This window comes from Dioscorea cayenensis, chromosome 19, assembly GCF_009730915.1.
Source record: "Dioscorea cayenensis subsp. rotundata cultivar TDr96_F1 chromosome 19, TDr96_F1_v2_PseudoChromosome.rev07_lg8_w22 25.fasta, whole genome shotgun sequence".
Taxonomy (NCBI): domain Eukaryota; kingdom Viridiplantae; phylum Streptophyta; class Magnoliopsida; order Dioscoreales; family Dioscoreaceae; genus Dioscorea; species Dioscorea cayenensis.
The window spans coordinates 13,137,400-13,148,014 of record NC_052489.1 but is presented as its reverse complement, the minus strand read 5'-3'; the positions used below and the strand labels follow the sequence as shown (position 1 = coordinate 13,148,014).

Sequence of the window (10,615 nt, the reverse complement as noted above, 5' to 3'; positions counted from 1 at the left end):
AAAATTCTACATATATCTGTTGTTGGTTGTAAAATTTGATAAATAAGTAGTTCATTAGTACTTACAAATAATTTTAATAAACAGTAGTACTCTGTAGGTTAGTGAACACCACTATAAATAGTTACATAATGTAAAAAAAAATAAAATATACAAAATTTTGATCAAAACGGGTGGATTACTATCGTAAGAGTAACTATTTTTTTTTGTTTTCTCACTTTTACTTTTCTTTATTTCCCAACGTTCTCAAATCATAAAAAATATATAAATAAATAGGGATATATATATAGATAAACCATTTGTTCAAGGGTATAGTGGTAAAATAACACATGGAAATAAGATTTTTAACCAAATCGTTCAAAACAAAGTTTGCTCTTCTTCTTCTTCTTCTTCTTCTTCTTCTTCCTTGCTTTAAAGCCCTCTTCTCCGAGAGAGAGAGACAGAGAGAGAGAGAGAGAGAGAGAGGGTATCAGGATGCGTCCACGGTTCGTGTTGTTTGGGTCTTCAATAGTTCAGTATAGCTTTAGCAATGGCGGATGGGGAACCATCCTCACCGACGTCTATGCCCGCAAGGTCGTTTTCTCTATCTATTTGTCCTTTGTTTTTATTATTTATTCAAAGGAATCGCCATGGATTCTCTTTGAAGAAAGCTCATATTTGTCGGCTTTGTCTCTTTTCTTTGAGAATGAAGTCACTTGGGTTTGTTTCTGATTTCTTTTTTTTTTTTGGGGTGATTTGATGTGATTGTTGGATCTTGCTTGAAAAAATTTGTCTTTTTTGAAAGATGTTTTCAATTTGATGATAAAAGAGAAACATGATTTGATTTACATTGGTTTTGGTTTCAATTTGAATTTTTTTTTATTAATCTATGTCTCTGTTTTTATGCTTAGGCTTGTATTAAAACACCATGCCATTGAGGTGATTCTTCAAGATCGTGATGCTTGGGTTGAAAAGGAAAATAAGTGATGTTTATTATGATTTGATTTTGATGAGTTTTTAAGATTGAATATATATATATATATATATTTTTAATGGTGTGGCTTGTAATTGGGAAGAAAAATGAACTATGATTTCAATTTCTATTAAGGCATCAGCTCTTTATTGTGAATTAACATGATTTTATTTGCTGGAATATATTGCATTCAAACATAGCTTTTATCACTTGGTATATGTACTTTTATGGTTCAACTTGTAATTGAACAATGACGTTGAAGTATTTATTCAAGATTGAGAAGTAAAATGAAGAAGATTTTTATTGTTATTATCAGGTAGCAACTCTGTCTTGTAAATTAACATGAGTTTGAATTTCTGATTATACTCTTTGAGTTTTGGTTCTGCGTTTGATCTTATCTTTTTATCACTCTGTGCTTTTATTGTCTTGTTTGCTTTTGAACAATACAATCAAATTCTTGCTAAGATATTAAGTATTGTTTTTGCATTCAACTTTGTTCTTATCGCTATGTGATCGCACTTGTTTTAGGCTGACATTGTGTTACGGGGATATATTGGTTGGAATTCGAGGCGTGCTCTTCAAGTACTCGATAAAGTTTTTCCAAAGGTAGGTAATCCATGAGTTTATCTCTACTTTGCACCTATGTAATGAGCCTTATTTGTTGTTCATTTTTCAATGTTCTAGTATATTGTTCAGCATGATGGATTTGTGTATTGGAGATGCGTGTATTTTGTGTTTATATTTTTGTCTCTTTATTATTAGTTTTTCACTCTTGTTCCAAAGAGTGTATCAATATAAATTATCTTGTCCTCAGGATGCCACGGTTCAACCTGCTTTGATTATTGTATACTTTGGAGGGAATGATTCAATGCAAGCTCATCCCTCTGGCCTTGGTCCCCATGTACCACTTGAGGAATACAAAGAAAACATGAGGGTCATTGGAAATCATCTCAAAGTAAGCTTTCCAAGAACGAAGTTGAGCAATTTATTTAGGTATTTTTTTCAGTGTTCTTCATTCACTGTATATTGTTATCTCCAGAGTCTTTCTGAAACGACACGCATTATATTTCTAACATGCCCCCCACTTAATGAAGAAAGGTTGCGCCAGAACACAAGGTGCTTTAACTCCTTGGGATCATATAAACTATATAAAACTATTCTCTCAATCTCTAACTCTGGATTTCAAGGTTTACCGGTTTTTTAAAATTTTGTTTAGTGGCCTTTGTCTGGTTCGAACAAATGAGATGTGTCGTAGATATTCTGAAGCGTGTATTGAGGTGTGCAAGGAGTTGGACGTGAAGGTTATTGATTTGTTTACTGCCATACAGAAGCGGGATGACTGGGCTAATGTTTGCTTTTAGTGAGTCAAACTTGAATATTTCTTTCTGCAGTATTTTCATTGTAACTTTGCAAAATTTGACATGAATCAAACTTTGTTTCAGTGATGGCATGCATTTTGCGGAGGAGGGAAGCAAGATTGTCGCGGAAGAAATACTGAAGGCCCTCAAAGAAGCTGACTGGGAACCGTCCTTGCACTGGAAGTCAATGCCAACTGAGTTTGCGGAGGATTCTCCATATGATCTCTTAGCCTCGGATGGGAATTCGACGCTCAACCCTTCAGATTGGACTTTTCACAGGGAGATCCAATGGGACTGAGAGAGTAATGTTTATTTACCTCAGTTCTGAAGTCTTTTTATTCATTGAGACATTGAATCTTGTTATTACTGTTTGCAGTGACAAGAACTTATCAGTATTTGCCTTTGAATCACTTTGAATTTCTCAAAATAGATTATCTATCCAAATTTCGATGCCCAGCTGAACGTGGCATACATTTCCGCATGAAGAGTTATATCAATTGCATTCATTTGTCTCACAAATCTAAATTTTGTCTGCATAACTGCAACAAAATTATCCTCATCAACCAAGATCTTTGGCTATCAAAATCTATAGATATTAGAATTTGATAAACTCATCGAGTTATTAGAGAAAACTCATTCTGGATTACAACTGAACTTCCAGGAGTACTGAATAATGAATCATATATTTGATTCTGATCAAGAGGTGAATAGTGTTGTACATGATCTTGAATAATTGGTTTTCCTGCATAAAGTCCTTGATATGGCTCTGATTGTTTGTGGTGTTCTCCCCCATCACCTGCCAATTCGGAAGGCACCAGCTTCATTGCATTTGTTAATGTAGGAAACAAACTCTTCTTTAGAAATACCCGTGGATGTCTATGATAAATGATAAAACAAAGAAAAGCTTAACACATGAATATGGAAGTAATACAATACAAGTAGGCTCTATTCTAATGCAGATTACTTAAGAAACATAAAGTATCAAGAATATCTAAATTAAAGACATGCAAGATGGAAGGTAATGCTGTATCTGCAACTTGTTTATTTTGTCTAATAACACCAAACTTTCATGTGAATGTTCTTAATAGTCATTTCTATTGCTAGCTGTTGGAATTAAAAGTTTATTTTATTAGCTAATTGTATGAAAGAGACGTAAATTGATTACAGAATGAGGCAGAATATGACTTCCACAACATGGATAACAAAACTATGGATTTGACACATAAATAAGTTGAATGGTTACTCACCACCCATTCCTTTTTGTTAGTTTCATAAGCTTCTCCACTGTTAGGATTAAATCAAGATCAGTTTGTTGGTCACCTGAATAATTTGTTAGACATTAGCAAACTAAAAGCGGTTTCACAATGTTGAAAGGATCAAGAAGCTACCCTAGCTTAATTGTATACAAAAGTATGCAACGAAAGAGAGAAACTTATTTCAGTAGGGGAAGTAGCAATAAGATAATAGAATCATATGTGAAAGAGGTTTATGCATATGTAGGATTGTTCTTGCTCGGAAGAAAGATTAAAATAAGAATTTGAGTTGTTATTAGAATAACTAACAGTCCCATATCGGTGAATTTGGTAAATGTGGATCTTCATACATAAGCCTAGATCTTTCATCCTATAAGCTGTAGGTTTTGGGTTGAATCTAGCCTAGATAATATCTTAAATTTGTATCTAAGATGGTGTAAGATCTTGGCTTGGTTTGGTTGCAACTGTGGAAAATTACAAATAGACTAGCATATATTACGAGGGTGTATTAGAGCAACTAATAGTCGTATTGGTAAGTGTGGATTTGCATATATAAGCTTGGGCCTCTCATCCTACAAACTTAAACTTTTAGATTGAATAGGGCTAAGATAATATATTAAGTTCTGCATCTAATAACTTAATCTATTCAATTGTTTGGCCTACTTGTTGACTTACAATTGGAGGAGCTAGGTTGAACTGCTATGATCGTAACATTACTACTACAGATGCATGGCAAACAATATGATAAATATGAGAGAAAATGATAAGTCAGATTTTATTTACATTTAAATTTTAAATATATATATATATATATATCTATATTCAAGAACTCATTTGAAACATCAATTTAGGTTGTTTTAACACTGGCAATGTGTAGAAGAGAATAAAATTAAGCATGTGTAACAATTCTACAGAAATAAGGTTTCCCTAGATTAGAATCTCCAAAGCAACTAAATCTATGTGAAAGAGACATACCATCAAATAATGGTTAAGAGAGAAACTACAAAAATTATGCTCACTACTTAATCCTTTTCATAGATTAGGGAGACATTTAATGACATTTTTTAGAAAGCTTGCATTCTATGAAGGTGCTGTTTACTAGAAATCAAGGATGAGCATTGTATTTTTACTAATTATATATAGCTTTATGTTGAAGATTAGAACTCTCAAAAAATAAGAGAATATGGAACTTTCCCTGATTTAATGTGGGATTAGACGAAGGGTCCTGAATGCCGAAATCATGGAGAAAAAGAGTCCTGCAGTAATTGATCCTTGATTGTGAAAACAGTAATGCTGATAACTAAAGGCAGGTGGAAAATGATACCTTTAGCATTGATATAATTAGCCCATGAATAAATCTTGGAGTGCAGTTAATTCCAACTGCAACAACTGTCTAGCAAGCATCAGTAATAGTAGCACTTTCATCCAATGAATCTCCACTGACAACATGAATTCCATCTTTTGCGCTAAATGAAAACCAAGCAGGAATTTTTATACTATTTTCCTCTAGGAGCTTAATATAAGTGGTAAGCCTGAAAAAAAGTAAGAAAAAGAATATGGTGGCAATTAGGAAAACTTTAGATGTACAGTAAAACAATCTGGATTTGTGATGCAGTATTCTTTCAAGATGAATTTCATACTGCTTTAGAGCCATGGATAGGTTTCTATGGACAAATTTGCTTACTAGTGAAGAGGTATAAGAAGAGTGCAAGCAGAGAGTAAGAATTTAACTAAGAAAAGGAATACCTGAGCTTCAGTTTTGTTTGGTATTGTTTTAAAAGCAATTAGATGAGGACAAGCTTCTGCAATAACCTGAAGCCTTCTCTTGTGGAAATTCCTTCAAAATTTCCGGTGTATTAGCTTTGCAAAGGAGTCAAAAGAATCAGTAGTTGGCATACCCAACATTGAAATGTAAAATGTCAAAAGAATCGGTACTAAGCTCCATAGCTTCCAGTAGAGGCAGCAACTAAAACTCACAGTTTATCAGAAGCAATTCTAGCTCCATCTGTGGTGCAGGAACCATCTGAGTATTTCTTACAATATATATGTCTCAGGCTTCAAGTGCAATTTCAACACTTCTCTGCAATAAAGCTTCACTTTCTTCCTCTGAGAATTCCTGCGACTCGAAGTCTTGAATTATATATAACCTTTTTGTGGAATTCACAGTTATGAGTTTTCCAAAGACAATATCATCAAGTCGATTTGCAACAAACCACTGGCTGGTATTATACCGCTTCGACTATAATCTGCAGTATGAGGCACAACTACAAGGAAAATTCTTTGCAAAGAAAAGGGATTGTGCTTTTAGCAGTGACAGTAAATGCTAAATCTGCCATGTAGTAATTGCCACTTGATTGTCAAAGACTAAAAACAAGTCAGAGATACTCAAGTTCATTATCAACTGAAGCTCATGCAAACATTAAACTACCTCAGCAGTATATCAATTCAAACATGTTTAGTGTACACAAGCACAAGGAATAAATTCAGCACTATGATCTTCTCTGCATGAGAGTAGACAGAATCAAGTAGTGAACTTCATCATGTTTCTGTAGATGAATATGGCATCTCAACATCATCAATCACACAAAGGGAACTCTGGGAAGGAGAAAATGGGAAGGCTTCATAACCTCAAACAACCAGGCTTTGTGAGTATACTACCATTTCAATCAAAGCACATTGTCTTAATCACCAAAAAACAATAAATTTTCAGAAGTTCATCAAGCCATACACAAACTACCAGATTGAGTTAAACAACCAAACCAAATTTACAATTCACAAAAACAAGATCATAGAACAAACGAAAGTGCAACATTAACTCATAAAATCACAGCACTGTACAGAGAATGCAACAATAAAGATTTCATAGGAAGTTTGGCTTCATACCAAAGATTCTTTTACATATTTAATCCCATAAATCTTGATTTTATTTTTTTCACCCTTGTGAAGCTTTTGTTGTGGTCTTTGCAATAAAAAAAAAAAACCAACTGATTTTACTAGCATTAAAAATATGTCAAAATAAAGAAAAGTTGTTTCCCTTGTTAAACCTCTAAAAGCATTGATTGTTGACTTGGAATTTATTTGTCTCTAAATTTTTTCCCTTGAATATTTATTTAATTTAATAAAATATAGTGACAATTAGGAGGATAGGCTATAAAATACTTTTGCTTCTCTGCATGTAGATACCGAGATACGTAATTCTAATTTTATTATTCACATTAATTATATATTGAGTAATGGTTGTCATTGTACCAATAAATATTTGTCACACAGTAATATAAATATATCCACACCATTAACATTAACATATCATGTCAACATTATATAACACATATCCAATAATTTAGTAAAATTTTGTGTAATGATTTATTGATATGCCCTGTTTCATTTGTAAATAATAATTACAATACTTTCACAGAAAAATAAATAAATAAATCAAGTGTAGATTATTCCTGTGAATCATATTTCAAATATATATATATATATATATATATATATATATATATATAAGCACATATAATTTTTTTTTATAAAATGTAAAAAATAAAAAATTAGGGACCTCTTGCTGCACTAAAGCACAAGCATCCAACAAAAGGTTGATCATCATCAGGAACCATGCCACCACCTTTTGTTGTATCAATGGCTTCCAAGAGTCCCACAACTTCATCCATGTCTGGTCTTTTATTAGGGTTTGCATCCCAACATTTTTTCATTATACTTGCTAATGAATTTGGGCAGCATCTCGGGATTTCTGGTCTCAAACACTGCAAAATTTTTAGATAAAAAAAGGAAATTTTAATTTGATTAAATGTAATGAACCAATAATAAGCTAATTAGGTATTTGATAAATTAAAAGGTTTTTTTTACACATATGATAAGCACATATACAATCAAGGGTATGTACACAACCAAAAAGTGAACGTCTGGCCTTTCACAATGGGATCAATATTGTTGGACCAAAGAGCCATAGCATCAATTTAGTATTATCGATTTTCCAAAAAGTTGTATTAATTCCAAAAATAATGAAATCAATTGACTCATGAATAAATAACTCAACATTGAAAACTTCTGCAGATATGATTATTTGATTAATTTTTTTAATTAAACTAAACACTATATATATATATATATATATATATATATATATATATATATATATATATATATATATATATATATATATATATATAATCAATACAAGACAGCATCTTATATTTCAAAATATGAATTTATAAATACAAGAATGAAGTGAACCATGTAATCTATAAACCAAAATATTCATACTTTTGCTTCATTTTTATTTAATTTCTTTTAAAACTATATTCAAACTATAAACTAATACTTTTTATTATAGAGTAAGCTAAAATGAAAAATGAAACATATTTAAAAGTATCGTAGTTTAGTGAATTAATTTATCATTTTTAAACATAAGCATAAAACATGGTTGAACAAAATAATAGAATTTAACATAGTACCAATGAAATGAATTAATTTGCAATGAGATATACATTAATAAAAAAGATAATAAATTTATCTGAAATTCAGTATAAATATATTTGTAAAAGTTCTCACCTGATGAACCACCGCAGATGAAACTTCGATAAAACTAAGATTTGCATATGGCATAGCACAACAATATATCTCCCATAAACATATTCCAAAACTATAGACGTCACATTTTCTATTGTATGGCTTCCCATTCAAAACCTAAAAAAAAATATATATATATATATATAAATAATATTAATCATTAATTATTGCATAAAAATACTATATTGGCCTCATTTGCTGATTGATTTATAAATGAAATTTCTATTTGGGCTATGTCAACCCTTTTTAAATAAGGTGGATTTAATTTCATAACATTTTCTAGAGATATAAAGATAAAAAAAAAATCCAATAAATATATGTTAGTTAGTGTATGAAAATATGCAGAAAACCCTAAAGAAAGGTTTTTACTTATATGAATCTAAAGAAATTGTATGCTTTACAATTTATTTAAAACATATTTTATCATTTTGATCTTGTGTATATAAAAAACTTAAAAAAAAAAACCATATTCAAATATACATTCTTTACAAACCATCATTATTTAATCGTAAAACAATTTTCTGAGAACAATTTTTACGTCAAAACAGTACATAACACACTTTTTAAGTTCCAAAACTAGTAAATACAATTTTTTTTTTCAAAAACCAATATAATCTTATATACACAAAATATTGATATTTTATAACTCTACACATATAATTATTATAATAGATCATAATAAATGTACCTAACATCACTATGTGGACGTCCACAAATAATAAAAACATCAAGAAAGATTTAGAAAATAAGAGAGGATGTTGAAGTTGATTTCACAACACTATTTTAATGTTTGTAGAGTTTAAAATCTACATACCGTAGATCAGCGCGGACTCTGATAAATATATACAAAATGTAAATATAATATAGCAAAAATTACCTCTTGGGGAGCCATATAACCAAGCTAGTTTGACCAGTCATATCATGAGTATTTTGAGCCTCAACTCTAGCAACACCAAAATCAGCAATTTTTAGTTTTCTATCCACGTCCAGCAACATGATTCTCTGTTTTCACATCTCTATGACAATTTTTCTTGAATGCAGAGGTTAGCTAATTCGCAAATAAAATATAATTATTTATTTATTTATGATGTTAATGAAATAATAAAGAAATGAAATGGACTAATTTACCCCTCGGAAAGATCATGCAAGTTCAATAACAATCTTGTAAGCAAGTTTTCTTTGTCTGTACTGATGAGAAATTGTTTTTAAGGTTCCTCCAGCAAGATACTACAACCACACAACATGCTCTGCTGGAATTGTGTTATTCTCACCATTATTTAGAGCATTTTCTCTCGGGATTTTAGAGGTCTGATGTACCCATTGATGCTCTCAATAAACTGCAAGAAAAATATCTCAAATTTTAATGTCTTCAAATCATAACTAGGAGTATTTTTATCTATAGGTCCATATGCAAGATCGATTACATGCATCGATGTGCATATCTATACTACAGGGATGTATAAGTAATTCCAATTTTTTTGAGTTGTGTAGCACAAATTTGTAAAACAATGTAAACATTTAAACAAGAATGAAACACAAGTTGCATGAATACATATGAAAATTCACAAATCAGATTTGTGTGAAATATTTTTGGCTATTGACTTATGCTTTATATGATTTATATATATCATATAACTATTTAAAATTGCATTTCATTCAAAATCAGTCCAAAGATTGCCTTCTTAACATTAACACAATAATTTTGATTAACTTTTAGTCAATTAATCAACATAAAAAAATAAATTCATTAAAAATTAGAAAAAATATAGAAAAATCACCTTTGTAATATTTGATGGCCAAGTTTATGCCATACAGCAACCTTTGTTTGAAAGAAGACTAAGAGCAGCCAAAGATCACAGAGACCATCTTTCACCACCCCCAATCCAATAATTTCACCGAACAAACAAAATTAACCAATTTAAAAACAAATTAAATCATTTATGATTATGAAAAATTATAAATTCAATACCCTTTTATAATTATTATTTTAAGTTTGAAATATATTATCATGTTATCTTATATATTTGCATTTTTATGGGCTTTGCCCTAGTGTAGCACTAAAAATATTTATTATTGTCTCGATCGGGTTCTAGAGCATTTTATTTGTTAAAATGGCCTTAGGGCCATCAAATCAATACGCAAAGATATGAGTGCCGTATTGACCTTTTATAAAATAAATAACACTGATTTTTACATTTTGACTCTTTTTAAAATCACAAAGTGGGACTTTAGTTTTGGATTTTAACCGCTTTTTCTAAAAATATTATTGTTTTTCTAAAATTTTTATTAATCTTTCAAAGACTTTGCCTTTTTAAAATTTATTTCATTATTATTAATGTAGCAAAGCACTATTTAAAAAACAAATTAAAACTATTGGATGCGATTTTTTTTACCACTTCATCCCCATCTTTAACCATAATTTTGTTTCATATGCGCATAGTCTATCTTTTTTTTTTAATTTAAATTTG

The 10,615-nt window shown here is 30.5% G+C and overlaps 1 protein-coding gene and 2 pseudogenes across 1 annotated transcript; 1 reads left to right on the top strand and 2 right to left on the bottom strand.

The window, feature by feature from the left end:
• Window positions 1–392: 392 nt before the first annotated feature.
• LOC120283634 (GDSL esterase/lipase CPRD49) lies at window positions 393–2,734 on the top strand. Its single transcript, XM_039290342.1, has 6 exons — window positions 393–570; window positions 1,478–1,555; window positions 1,764–1,904; window positions 1,989–2,065; window positions 2,166–2,309; window positions 2,392–2,734. The coding sequence occupies exons 1-6, from the start codon at window positions 472–474 to the stop codon at window positions 2,603–2,605; spliced, it is 753 nt and encodes a 250-aa protein (XP_039146276.1). The 5' UTR covers window positions 393–471; the 3' UTR covers window positions 2,606–2,734.
• Window positions 2,735–2,937: 203 nt separating this feature from the next.
• Window positions 2,938–5,896, bottom strand: LOC120284052 (annotated as a pseudogene).
• Window positions 5,897–7,108: 1,212 nt separating this feature from the next.
• LOC120284051 overlaps window positions 7,109–10,615 on the bottom strand; it is a 5,498-nt pseudogene continuing 1,991 nt past the window's right edge.